This window comes from Mus musculus, chromosome 15 (genome assembly GCF_000001635.26).
Source record: "Mus musculus strain C57BL/6J chromosome 15, GRCm38.p6 C57BL/6J".
NCBI classification, from domain to species: Eukaryota; Metazoa; Chordata; class Mammalia; order Rodentia; family Muridae; genus Mus; species Mus musculus.
The window spans coordinates 12,345,325-12,359,219 of NC_000081.6; the positions used below are offsets into that span (position 1 = coordinate 12,345,325).

A 13,895-nucleotide genomic window follows, 5' to 3' on the forward strand; every position below is an offset into this window, starting at 1 on the left:
TTGTTTGCCTTCCTGACAGTGGCGTTGGGAAGCAGTAAACGCAGACCCCACACTGTCAGGATTGAGTAGGCACTGTGGGAGACAGTGGATGGGACAGTTGAAAGTTGGAAGTCATCATGCTATGCGCTTGCGCTGTTTCTCCTGTTCTGGATGTGACTTGTGATCCCGTCCCCTATAGTGTCCTTATACAGAGCTCTTAATAGTAAATCATTTCTAATGCCTCATTTTGTTCTTAGGGCCACATTCCAATTTTATTCTAGCCAGTAAATTATATTATGAAGGCTTCTCTCACTTAATTGTAAGTTCTACAGGATAAGTAATAAATCTTAAGATGTTTCTATTCTTGGTCCTATGGTTTCTAAGAACATAGTACCTTATTAAGTAACTTGCTTTTGTGTCCTTGTATATGCGCACTTGCTCACATACTTACACATGCTTACCACCACTGATATTTTGTTTAAATGCTTCCTCAAATACTTAAATGGCCTTAATTATGAGTAATTCATAGTACCAGCCTTTTATCATTTAATTTCTTTTCCAAAGTAAACTGTAAAGTTTTAATGGTTGCTCCACAGGCCAGTGAAACACTTCATAGGGTAAAGGCACTTGCTAACAGGCATGCAGGCCTCTAGTTGAGTTTGAGTCCACATGATGGAAAAAAGAACTGACTTCTGCAAGTTGCCCTCTGACCTGCACACTTGTAGCATGAGTCACATACATGTACACACACATACATACAAAATATTGGAATGAAAAACTGCCTCAGTTAATTTATCCTTTATAAATAACAGCTCCCTCTTGTTTCTTCGTTTTGTGCACATGTCCTTTAAGTTCTGTATGTGTCACACTAGCTCTCTTCAAATCCTTGTCGCTGGCTTTCTCACCTTTGCTATCCTTGTTCATGGCTGCTTTGGTTGGCTGTTTCCATTCCCCATTAGTTTGGGGGCACATTTTCTTCTTTGCAAATCTAATGTGTTTTGTTGCTATTATTGTCTTAATTGAATACTCAGCATTGTGAATATTATATTAAGTGCTGAACCTTGAAGTCTTTGTCTAAAGAGTGTTGAAATTTTAGTGTGCCTGCCCAGCATATGGAGGTCCTGAGCTCAACTTTAGTATTGTCTGCCTTCCTCCTTGTGGGAAAAAGTATTGGCTTTTGCTTCGGTAGGTAGACACTTAAGTTATTTGTGGATCAGCATGCTTTAAAGCTTGGATAGAGTAGTTTTCACTTGTGACTAGTTCAGCCTTGTTTTTAAAATGTGCTCTTTCTGGATCCCCTCATGTCCCAGGTGCTCAGGAAGCCCCAAGCCAGTTGGGTTCCTTGCCTCTCTAAAAACTCTTGGCATTGTCCAGTTTTTTAGTTGGATGTTTTCTTTATTTACATTTCAAATGTTATCCCCTTTCCCTGTTTCCCCTCCGCAAACCCCCATCCCCTCCCCTCTTCCCCTGCTTCTATGAGGGTGCTCCTCCACCCACCCACTCCCACCTCACTGCCCTGGTATTCCCCTACACTGGGGCATTCAGCCTTCACAGGACCAAGGGCCTCTCTTCCCATTGATGCCAGATAAAGCCATCCTCTGCTACATATGTGGCTGGAGCCATGGGTCCCTCCATGAGTACTACTCTTTGGTTGGTGGTTTAGTCCCTGGGAGCTCAGGGGTGCCTGGTTGATTGATATTATTGTTCTTACAGGGTTGCATACCCCCTGAGCTCCTTCAATCCTTTCCCTAACTCCTCCACTGGGGTTCCCACGCTCAGTCCAGTGGTTGACTGCGAGCGTTCTCATCTGTATTTGTCAGGCTCTGGTCAAGGCTCTCAGGAGACAGCTATACCAGGCTCCTGTCAGCAAGCACTTCTTGGCATCCTCAATAGTGTCTGTGTATGGGATGGATCCCCAGGTGAGGCAGTCTCTGGATGGCCTTTCCTTCAGTCTTTGCTCCACTCTTTGTCCCCATATTTCTTTTGGACAGGAGCAATTCTGAGTTAATTTGGAGATTAGTGGTTGAGGTTCTCCCTCACTTTGTTGGGCATTTCAGCTATTTTCATCCCCATTGGGTCCTAGGAGCCTCTTCCTTTCCTGGCATCTGGGACTTTCCCCAAGCATTGTCCAGTTTTTTTGATATTTGTCTTTTTGCTTAGCTTTGCAGTTTCTCAGTTCACCTTGTGTGTTTAGTATTCTGAGATTTAAGAATACCGTGCAGGCTCCAGTTTTCTGCCTTGCACCTTTCAGCTACTTCAGTTCTTGATCTCTGATCTCAGACTTGGGCAGGGTGACTGAGCCAAGGGTGACTGCTGTGCTGTGCTTGGGATTGTCTCTGCTCCCTAGGATATGCCTCCATCCTGGGGGTCATTAGATTTTGCCTGAGCATCATAGTTTTAGAATTCTTATGACAAGTATCTAAAAACAGTCACTTTCAATTCTTTTTTTTTCTCATATTTCTAACAACAGTGAGGATTCTTGCAGTCTACGATAGTCTTTGTTTTTATTTTATGTCTTTGAGGCTCCTGAGTGAATGTATGTGCACCTTGTGCCTGCAAAGGCCAGTGGGCATTGCTTCCCCTTGGAAATTGGAGTTGTAGGTGGCTAGGAGGCACCTGATGTGGGTACTGGGAATTGAACTCTGGTCCTCTGCATGAGCATCATGTACTCTCAACGCACTGAGCTCCTGTCAAGGATATTCTTTACTGTTGATGATGCAAGTAAAATTGTTTCTGTGGCCGTCTGAACAGTAACATATTCCAGGGTGCCACAGACCACTAGCTCTTCCTGGATAATAGCAGTGTTCTGTGCTATCTAGTGAGAAATTAATACTTAAAATAATACTTAAAATGTAGCTTGTAAAACTGAGGAGCTGAAAATTTTAGTACATTTTTAAATTTATATTGCTCCATGTTACTGGATTCAGTAATTCTGCTTAAGGTTGATTCTCTTAAGTGTTCCAAAACGTCAGCCTTAAGAGTCTTTACACTGACTAAAGGTGCTTGTGGTTAATTTTCAACATGCTCTAGTTTAGAAAAGTACTTTGGTTTTTTTTTTTTTTCCCCTAAATTGCAAATAGAGTTGTCATTGGTGATTATTTGGAAATACAATTAAACTTGTTACATATAATCTGAAAGATACTAAAGTTATTGATACTACTATCTGATACTAATTTTTTAAAGGAAAATAAATGATTTTAATGGAAAATGCTTAGTTTAATTAAATTTTTGTCTCAAAAAGAAGTGTTTATAGATGCCAAACTTAAGAACTGTGAAAATAATGCTGGACAGTGGTGTACAACCTTTACTCCTCTGCCCCTGGGAGGCAGGCAGAGTCTGGGTTCTAGGCCAGCCTGGTAGCTGATGATTTCCTGGACAGAAAGGGCTACGTAGAGAAACCCTGTCTTCAAAACAGAACAAAAAAATGTGAAAATGTTTTATTAATCCACACAAATTTTGCTATATACTCTGTCTTTGTGGCAGTTTCAGGATTAGCTTATAATCAGAGCCATGTTTTCCTTCTGTCTGTTGAAGATTGGTATTTGTAGGGACTTGACTTTTCTGCTTTTATAGTGTAAAGGGGTTTTATTTTTTATTTTTTATTTATTTTATTTTATTTTATTTTATTTTATTTTTTAGTATTGACTATTGGACCTGGAGCCTTGTGATGTTTTTATACTGTAGAACAACAGTCTTTTACCATGTAGGCCGTGTGCTTCCACACTTGAGCGCCTCCTGCCTCTCTACCTGGTGCACGTTTGCCCCTCCACATTCTGCTTTACTGAGTGCTTCTTGACAGCAGCCAGAGCTTCATTTCCCTTGTAGATCAAGGGTGACTGTGGCTTGAAGATTACTTTCAGTTTAGACTTTTGAGTGACTGCTGTGTCTGAGAATGTGTGGGCTGCCTAGATGTTCCCCAAATGTCTGGACTCCATGATCTAGTGTGGAAGGGGCAAGAATAAAAGTTCTGTTGCTTATCTAAGACTGTGTGTGTACAATTTGTTGCTGTTGTAATTTAGCAAATAATACCCACCATTCCTAACTTTTGGAATGTTTTTATTTAGGTGAGACGTGGAATCCATTAAAATTGCATTATCAATTAAGAAACGTACGGGAACGATTAGCTAAAAACCTGGTAGAAAAGGGTGTACTGACGACAGAGAAACAGAACTTCCTCCTGTTTGACATGACGACACATCCTCTCACCAATAACAACATTAAGCAGCGTCTCATCAAGAAGGTACAAGAAGCTGTTCTTGACAAATGGGTAAATGACCCTCACCGAATGGACAAGCGCTTGCTGGCCCTCATTTACCTAGCCCATGCCTCGGATGTTTTGGAAAATGCGTTTGCTCCTCTTCTGGACGAGCAGTATGATCTAGCCACCAAGAGAGTACGGCAGCTCCTTGACTTAGACCCAGAAGTGGAGTGTCTGAAGGCCAACACCAACGAAGTTCTCTGGGCTGTGGTAGCTGCGTTTACCAAGTAACTGTCAGAATTCAATGTTTCCTTTTTCTCATGTGAACCAGTAGTTTTTCTTCTATTGACTCTGGTTTTCTGCAGTTTGTACTTTCCCACACTAATAATTGGCTTTTGTTCTACAAAATGGTGGGTGGATATTTCTTTTTGTATGTACGCAGGATTCTGCTGGTACGAGAGGCCTTCCTCTTTCTGTTTGTAACCAACCTTCTCGCCATATTGGCACCCTACCCCCTGTTGCCACTCTCACTGTTCCTGTTTTGGGTTTCTGGTGTACTGTGACCTTCAGAGTACCTCCAGCCCCCACCTCATGCACAGCGTTCTATTACCTCAGCTTGAGTCTCCCACATGTGCTTATTCACCTGGCCTTCTGCCTGCAGTTCAGACAAGTCACAGCCAGGCCTTCAACTCACCAAAGGCAAACATCTGTATCTATTAGGACGTTTTATACACAAACCTCAGTTGAGATGTATACTTAGCAAAATTATTTTTCAATTGAAACAGCACAGTAAATACATAATATAAAATGCCCCTTGAATTTTTGCTTCCTTTGTAAATCTGTTGTGTGATTACAGTTGTTATAATTTTAGCTGTTCAATCATAATGGTCCAATTGTTTCACAAAGCCAGTTTGGGATGGGCTGCATTCCACTAATGCTGTATATAGTTTGAATTATATATGAATCGCCCCTTCTTCTGGCCACCTCTGCCTCATTTTAGTATTGAATTGTGCATCTGGTGCCCCTCACTTGCTTCATTCATTGTTATCTGATGGCAAAATAGAGCTCTCATTATTGAAGGAGAGAGATGTGTGACCCTTTCAGGGCTCTTTATGAGCTATGCCCCTCATGATAGTCTACCTGTGCATCCCTTTTGGGACTTTTTTTTCCTCAACTTTTCCTGTTTTTTATGATTTGTGTAGGAAAGAGGCTTGTGACCAGTACTAATCTTGAGTACAGTTTTTTTGTTTTGTTTTTCCACTTTTCTGTCCTTAAGTAAATTAATGTCTGCTCTGATATATCGTTCATCTACTCATCTTCTCTTGAGAAAAGAAAATCAGATATCAGTCCTAGCAGATGTTGCATGTAAATTGGTAGCAAGTAACGACTACAACTCAAGACGATTAAGAATTTTGTAACAGAAAGCTCTGCTATGTTTTAATTTTTATATACAATTATGATATTAGCATACCATAAGACTACAAACATCTGCTTTTTAATGTTGATTTTATTCATTATCATTGTTTATTTACTATTCGTTTCATAATGTAAATACTATACATTGAACAAATTAAATGTCAAATTTTTATTATTATAGTTCATGTTAATAGTGGGGCTTTCAGGTGTCTAGAAACTTTTGGTTAACATTTGATGCAAAAATACTAGATGCGTATAACTTTAGAGTTGAATTTTAAGGGACTCCCTAATATGTATACTATCTTTTTATCTGGAGTAATAAATAAACTATGATCTTGAAAGTGCCTGAATCAGAGCAAGCATGCCATTTGATTTTTGTGCTCTCGTTCTCTTTGCTTTAGGTGAAGGTTATTTAGTATGGCACGGTAACATTTCAGCTGCAAGGCTTGGGAAACTGTCTTAAAAGAACCAGATAGGAAATACTTTAAACTTGGCATGCCACATATGGTGTTTGTTGCAGAAACTCAATTCTGCTGAATGAAAGCTGTCACTGACGATACAAATAAAAGGCGGCAGAACACTAGAGAAGCAGGCAGCGTGTTTGCCACCAAATGGGTTTGCCCTTCCCTTTATAATGATGTATAGGGAAATTAAAGAATAAATTAAGAAAATTTAATTTTGTTATTTTATGAGTATGAGTGTTTTTCCTGCGTGCTCTATATGCGTACTCCAGGAGTACCTGCCAGAGGCCAGAAGAGCGCATCAGGTGTGAGTCGTCATGTGGTGCAGGGAGCTATACCCAGGTAGGTCCTCTGCAAGAGCAGTGAGTACTAACTGCTGAGCCATCTCTCTGGCTCCATAGGCTAACCCACTCCCCCACCCTTCCTTCCTTCTCTCCCTCCCCTCTCCTCCCCCTCCCTCCCTCCCTTTTCTCTCTTTCTCTTCCTCTTCCTCTTCCTCTTCCTCTTCCTCTTCCTCTTCCTCTTCCCCTCCCCCCCACCTCTCTCTTTTTCTTTTTGAGACAGGGTTTTTCTGTGTAGCCCCGACTGTCCTGGAACTCACTCTGTAGACCAGGCTGACCTTGAACTCAAGAGATCTTGCCCCCTCTGCCTCTTGAGTGCTGGCATTAAAGGGCTATGCCTCTAGTGTGGGGCTATACTGACATTTTTATTTGGTGAAACCTTTACTGTTTTTCTTTTGCAGGGTTTTAGAAGTAAAGAAGGAAGAGTAGATGTCTGTGACTGACTTTCTTAGACAGTGCTACGTAGGCATTGGGGGGGAGGGGTCTGGCCTGCACCTCTGGGTGTATTTCAGGATGGAGTTTACACTTGGCTCAGCCCGTGAGTAGCTCCAGTATCAGAAGAGAAACTTCTACATCAGAAACCGTTGCTTATAAATCTGGCTGGCTCTCTGTTTCTGTATCTCTAACTCATCTTTATCTCATCTCAATCTCTCTCTGTCTCAGTGTCTTGGAACTCATTATGAAGACCGGTTGGCCTTGAACTCACAGAGATCCTCCCACCTCTGCCTCCCAAATTTTGGGATTAAAGGAGTGCTTCACCATGTCTGGCAGGAGCCCCTTCAAAGCAAGAATGATGGTTCTTTAGTGGACATCATTATTCTGTGTGCTAGTATTTCCTTCTGTTCATGTCACAGTTAAAAGCTGTTATCCCAAGATGGAAGCAGCAGTGGGCTTTTATAATAAGGCCCGTGTGGGTGTTTGTTGTATCTGAGAATGAACAGTTACTATTTTCTTTTGGCTTTATCATGCAGTGTTTAATAGATGAGATTTTTGTTAAAAAACAAAACAAAAAACCAAAAATAAACCTGATCCGTGCAGTGCTCACCTCACTCCTCGTCTGCAGGGGATGATTGGCCCAGTTTCACATGTCTCGTAGCTCTTTAAGCTTTGATTCCAGAGTGACTGAGGAAACGGATGGCATGTTACAGGGTTTCCTTTCTTACTTGGGCACCAGGACGGGGCTGTTTTCTCTGTTAGACAACCAGAGCTGCAGATACACACAAAGTTCTTCAGGCAATTTAGAGGGTATGCTGTGTAATTTATTTAAATGATAGGGATGTGGGAAATCAACTGCTTTTAGAGGAAGCATAAATATGTTAAAGGGCCGAGAATACTACTGCTCTGAGGCAGAATTGACTAGTAACTTCTGATTTATTCCATCATTAGGCCTTTTGGTTATTTGTGAACAGGTGGGCATATGTTGTTGTTTTTTTTAATTATTTGTTTTTATTTTAAGTACAGTGATTTAGTTGCACATATGTCTGTGTGATGCTGTTGATCCCTGGAACTGGAGGTACAGACAGTTGTGAGCTGCCATGTGGGTGCTCGGAATTGAACCCCAGGTTCTCTGAAAGAACAGCCAGTGCTCTTCACCACTGAGCCATCTCAGGCACCAGGAGGGCATAGAACTATAAGTGCCTTCATTTTCACCACTCAAAAAAGAAGTATGGGTCTAGTGAGTGGTACCCTTCAGCCTATTGATCCCAGGGTTCAAGTCTGCCAGCATGGCCAGCCTTGCTGGGAAATGTGAGTGGTGTGTTTGTGTGAGATCCTTAAGAAGTTCATTTAACTCCCAAATGTGTAGCCTCTCCATTTTGTAGGTTAGAGCTGTTGCCAGTTAGAGCACTCTGACTTCCTTTCATCTTGTAAGATTGACTGGCAGAGTGTCTTAACCTTGCAAGTCCTTCAGGGAGCTGTGGGTGATAGCACGGTTTCGTTTGTGCACACACTCTCAGCCTAACTTGGGTGTGCATTTACACTCAGTGGAGAGACTTAGGGTCACGAGACAGCCTTGGAAGATGCTGTTCAGGGTTTCCCCCGATTCCAGCCTTCCTAACCCAGGTGTGTCTTTGATTTCCCTATTTTTTTACTCAGGTTTTTCATTTCTTTTAAATCTGTAGGTTCTCTCTGAGTGTTTCCCATTTTTTTTTCTTGAGAAACACTTGTTGATGACGCTGGGACGTTTGTTCTGTGGAGTCTCTGAGTTCAGATTTTGCTGATGGCATCTTGCGTGCTGTAACTTGTGCTTTCTTTCTTTTTTTTTTAATCTCTCAGGAACTGGGACCTGACTCTGGAGGGTGTCCAGGGTGTGGTTTCCTTGGGTCAGGGAGACTGTTTCTAGTGGTGATGTTACTTCCATAAGGAGACACATACATACTACCTTTGTGACATTATCCACCTGGATATGACTTCTCATTCTGGTTTCTGGTTGTCTTCCTCGCACTTTCCTCCTCCCGTATAAAGGCTTGTCCCTGTTCTTGGTTCCCTCTCTTTGGAGACAGGGCTGCCTTGAAACTCAGTGTAGCTTGGGTGTCCTGCCTCGGTCTCCTGAACGCTGTGAGCCTCCATCCCCAGATAATCCTGGAGTTTATTGGGATTGTGGGGTGGATCGTATTCTGAGCCTTACCATGCCATCTTTATTCCCTGGAATCCAGGATTAGTACAGGGAGATTATCTCCTGCACACTCACAGAGGAAAGGGAGGGGACACTCTTAGAGCTTACTTGCCTGTTTCCAAGGAAGAGTTGGCTTCCTGATACTGTCTAAAGAATTTATGACATCAGAAGCTGGAGAGATGGCTCAGCTGTTGAGGGTGCTTGCAGAAGACCAGAGTTTGGCTCATAGAATACATATTGGGTGCTTGTTTACAACTAACTGCAGCTTTGGGGGATCCAGTGCCCTCTTCTGGATTCCATGACCAACTGCACACACAGGTACATAAAAGCCAGTTGTTTATAGCTGTGTACCTATAGTTTATATAAAAATACATATTTATAGTTGTTTAATAGCTGTATGTATACATCACATAGTGCAATAGACATTTTATATGTTCGGTTATCCACATTAATATTCAAATTTCCTGTCTTTGGACAATTCTCTTCAAAGAGCTTTTTAAAAAACATTTTCTGGGCTGGGCGTGGTGGCGCACGAGAGGCAGGAGGATTTCTGAGTTCCAGGCCAGCCTGGTCTACAAAGTGAGTTCCAGGACAACCAGGGCTATACAGACAAACCCTGTCTTGAAAAACCAAAAACCAAAATATATATATATATATTTTTTTTTTTTTTCTGAGGGACTGGATAGATGGTTTGGCAGGTAAGATCACTAGATGCTTTTCCAGAGGACCCAGGTTCAATTTCTATCACCTACATAGCAGCTCACTGCTGTGTGTAACTCCAGTTCCGGGGGATCTGACATCCTTACATAGACATATCTGCAGGCAAAACACTAATGCACATAAAAAGAAATTAAAAAGAAAACATTTTCTGTCTGGATGAATACAATTCTGTTTGTGTGTGTGTGAGAGAGAGAGAGAGAGAGAGAGCGCACCTTTCAAGAGTTGCTTCTTCCACCTTGGGTTCTGAGGATCAAAATCAGGTAAGCTGGCTTTAGAGGCCAATGTTGCCACCCCCAGAGCCATCATCTATCCAGCCTGGATCTTCAGATTTTATTACACAGTTCCAGTCATCTTTTGATGACCTTGGTGTGGCAAGAGATCCTCGGTTTACTTTGTGCATTCCTACCCCATACATGGAATCATCTTCTCCAGCGAGCCAGAGATTCTTTCCCCATGAACGAGTGCTCTAAGGCTACACTTTGTACTCACTGCATGTACTGCGTCTACTGAGAGCATTGCTTTTAGAGAAAAAACCATCTTGAATGTGTTTTTGTGTATAAAGACGAAGTTCTGGAGATGGTGGTGGCTAGACACTTAGATACACTCAATGCTACTGAACTGTACTCTTCTAACATTTTATGTATTCTACTGTATTGGCCAACAAAAAAAGTATTTCATGACTTCTTTCTGTTGATCCTTCAGCTTCACATGAAGAGCTGTGAGGTTTCTCTTTGTCTTGTCCATAGCAACAATCCAGTTGTCAAGGTTAGTGGTGAGCAAATGAAAATACTATACATTCCTTTGCTTTCTCTCTTTACACTCACGACATCCTTAAGCAGAGTCTGTTTATTGGCAGTCGTGGAAGTGAACCCGAGACCTTGTATGTGCTGCTGGTGAAGCCCTGTGTGGCTGAGCTGTGCCACAGCATATCCAGCCTCACGTTTGGTAATTGCTGCGTCTGCATTGTCTTGTGCCCTAACCACTCACTCCTCTCTCTGAATCTTTGGTACTCCCTCCTCGGGTGCATTACACTTCCTGCTCATCAGGAACTGTCCCTGTTCCCGCTTGCTCAAGTCTCCTTAGAGGAGTGCTTCCTCAGCCTGCTTAATGCTGCGACCCTCTGACATATGGTTCCTCAGAATACAGTTGTGACCTCCAGTCAGAACTTCCCCTTGCTAATCATAACTAATTTTGCTACTGTTATGAATTGTAATGTAAATATCTGCTGTGTGATCCCTATGAAAGGGTGGTTTGCGTTAACCCACAGGTTTGCGAACCACTGTGCCAGAGCTTCCTCTGTGGAGTTTGTGAGACTGTAATCCTCAAGCATTTGTATGCTGTGCTCAGCATAGTCTATGGCCTTTTCCTTGGAAGTCGGTTTGGTTAGAATTCTTCAGTCACACTTTGGTGTCTTGTTTTTTGAGTAGCTTTTGAATGCCTCTTTTGCTATAAAACATTCTTGTGAAACCCTGGTGACTGTGATAGTCTCTCCCTTGAGAATAATCCTCTCTGGATGCCTCCTGGATAGCTCTCCCAGTGTTAATACAGACTGTTCTGGTTCTGGCTGAAAGTGGTAAATCCTTTTAATTGGTGTCTCCATTTTTTTTCTCCTTAATGTCAGGCAACTTGGTTTTTAGTACTCCCCAGTCCTACCATCTTGTCTTCTTTACATGTGTCGGTGTGTGGATTTACCTGTGTGCAGGTGTGTGAAGGACATGTTGATGTAGGATGTCTCCCTCACTCATTCCTTACCTTGTATGTTGAAGCCCAGAGCTTGCCGGTGTGACTGCTGTAGCTATGCCTGGGCCTCCCTCAGATTCTTCACTGTTGATTTTCTGTTGGTTGCTAGACATTTCCCCATTTGTTCTCTCAGCAGCCCAAGGTATTGGTTTATTTCATTAGGAATGGTGTTTCTTTGTTTGTTTTTTGTTTGTTTGTTTTTTCGAGACAGGGTTTCTCTGTGTAGCCCTGGCTGTCCTGGAACTCACTCTGTAGACCAGGCTGGCCTCGAACTCAGAAATCTGCCTGCCTCTGCCTCCCCAGTGCTGGGATTAAAGGCGTGTGCCACCACCGCCCGTCGGAATGGGTATTTCTAAATGACTCTTTTGACTTCCTCCCGTGAGTTGTGTATGGGCTTGTTATTTTTTTTTTTTTTTGATGTGTTTGTCATTCTCAGGAACTTTTGGTGTCTCATTTCATCTGAGGCTCACTACCTAGGTAGGTGCGGGCTAGTCAGTGAGCCCCTCTCTACCGAGTTTCCATGTTTTCAGAGCTGTGATGACAAATATGCGTCATACCTGCTTCTTAAACAGATTCTGAACCCACATAAGCACAAGCACTTTGGTTTCCACACAGAATGTTACCATGCGGCCTGGGCTAGCCTTATACTTGCAGTGATGAGCCTCCTGCCTCTGTCTCCCAAGTGCTACAATTACAGATTTGTGTCACTGTGCCTGGCTTCCTCCTGAGGAAACATTGGACTTGTAGATATTTCTAGTTTTATGTGGTCAGTCTTGGTGTATGCCATTTTTCTCAATGCATTTGAGCTCATTTTGAGGTTGAGTCACAGTTTCTTTCCTGGGCATCTCTCTCACATGGGCTTCTGTTGTCTGCAGGGTTTGTATTTGCACCTTTGTGCTTTTTATGACTTTGTACAGGATTTAATGGACTTTAACTTCTCTCTTATCAATGAATTCTTGTTCTTCTGAAGAATAAAGATTGAGGGCATTTGCCTCTGGGTCTGCCTTTACCTGAACTATCTTATTCATTGTGGGTTTCTTCTTGTCTAATTTATTGATTGTTTCTCGAGATAGGGTTTCTCTGTAGAACAGCACTGGCTCTTCTGGAACTGCCTCTGCCTCTGAGTGCTGGGATTAAAGGCTGTCTTTGTCTTTTTGAGACAGGCTACCCCACACTCTGCGTGTTCTCCAGAATGACTCCTGATCCCTTTGCTCCACTGCCTGTCACCACACCCAGTTGGTTTAAAATCTCAGATGACCCCCCCCCCCAGAGGCTTATATATTCTGAAGGCTTGGCTGCCAGTGTGGATCTTTAGGAGGGTGGCATGCCCACAATGGAATTTTGGGGCCTGGCCCTTTTCTCTCTCATCTTTGCGTCCTAGGTACCAGAGCCATCATCCTTGGCCATCGAATGTGCTGCCACAGAACTAAGATGATGGAGCCAAGTGACTTGTAAATTTGCTTTATCAGATGTGTTTATGTCAATTTTGTTTTTCCATCCCTACTCATGCATTCATATCGCTAAATTTACTTTAATAAAATTCGAGTTCTGAGCCTACCATGGGCCCAGGACTTGTCCGCAGTAGAGTGGTGTCTGCATACTAGCTGACTCATGGCATGTCACATGGATTGGGGAGGAAGGACCAGGAGCGTTACGGATTGATAGTGACTGTAGCCTTTTTGGGCTGATAGGCTGGATCTTACCTGGTGGCTTCATGGGAACTTCATGCTTATACTGACCACTTGATGTGTGAGAAAGGAGGGTTATCCACCCCCCACCCCCACTCCACCCCGCAGCTTCCCCTCTCCCACTGTCCCGAGGCATGATGGGGATTCCAATTGAGCACATTATGTTTCAAGTCTAGAACTTTCTCCAAGGGAAGGGTTTTGATGCTATTTTTCTCAGAACCTAAATTAACTTGCTGCTACATGTGCCTTTTCTTATTTAGAGAGAAAGGTGTCCTGCATCGTTTGCTTTAGTTCAGTCATAGATCTTACTATACATGTTGATACAATTTTCCAAGTTCATAAGATAGGCTGATGGTTTTTTTCCATGCTGTATCATACCTAGTTTCTCTTGTTTATTTCAGTGGGCTTCAGAGGGATTTACACCAGCAAGCATTCTAATAAGGCAATCTGAACCTTACTTTGAGAATGTATACTCTTTTAAAAAAATTATTTCAAGTGAATTGGTGTTTCACCTACATACATATCTGTGTGAGGGTGTTGATCCTCTGGAATGGACAGTTTTGGATTTCCATGTGGGTGTTGGGATTTGAACCCAGGTCCTCTGGAAGAGCAGCCCAATGCTCTGTGCCACTTGGTGCTCTCCAGCCCCAAGAATGTATATTTTTGCGTCCTTTGTAGGGTCTGTTTAAGATGCAGAGCCTCAATAATATAAGCCCAGAGCAAGTATGGGGAACAAGA

General features: G+C 42.6%; 1 protein-coding gene across 2 annotated transcripts in view; it reads left to right on the plus strand.

The window, feature by feature from the left end:
* Positions 1–6,277, plus strand: part of Golph3 (golgi phosphoprotein 3) — a 31,114-nt gene extending 24,837 nt beyond the window's left edge. The window contains exon 3 of one of the 2 annotated variants that reach the window (XM_006520143.2): positions 4,044–6,277. In XM_006520143.2, the coding sequence (XP_006520206.1) occupies positions 4,044–4,468 (425 nt within the window). In that variant the 3' untranslated portion in view covers positions 4,469–6,277. The remainder of the gene's footprint in view (positions 1–4,043) is intronic. The other variant, NM_025673.2, reaches the window with a different exon arrangement.
* The last annotated feature ends 7,618 nt before the right edge of the window (positions 6,278–13,895 follow it).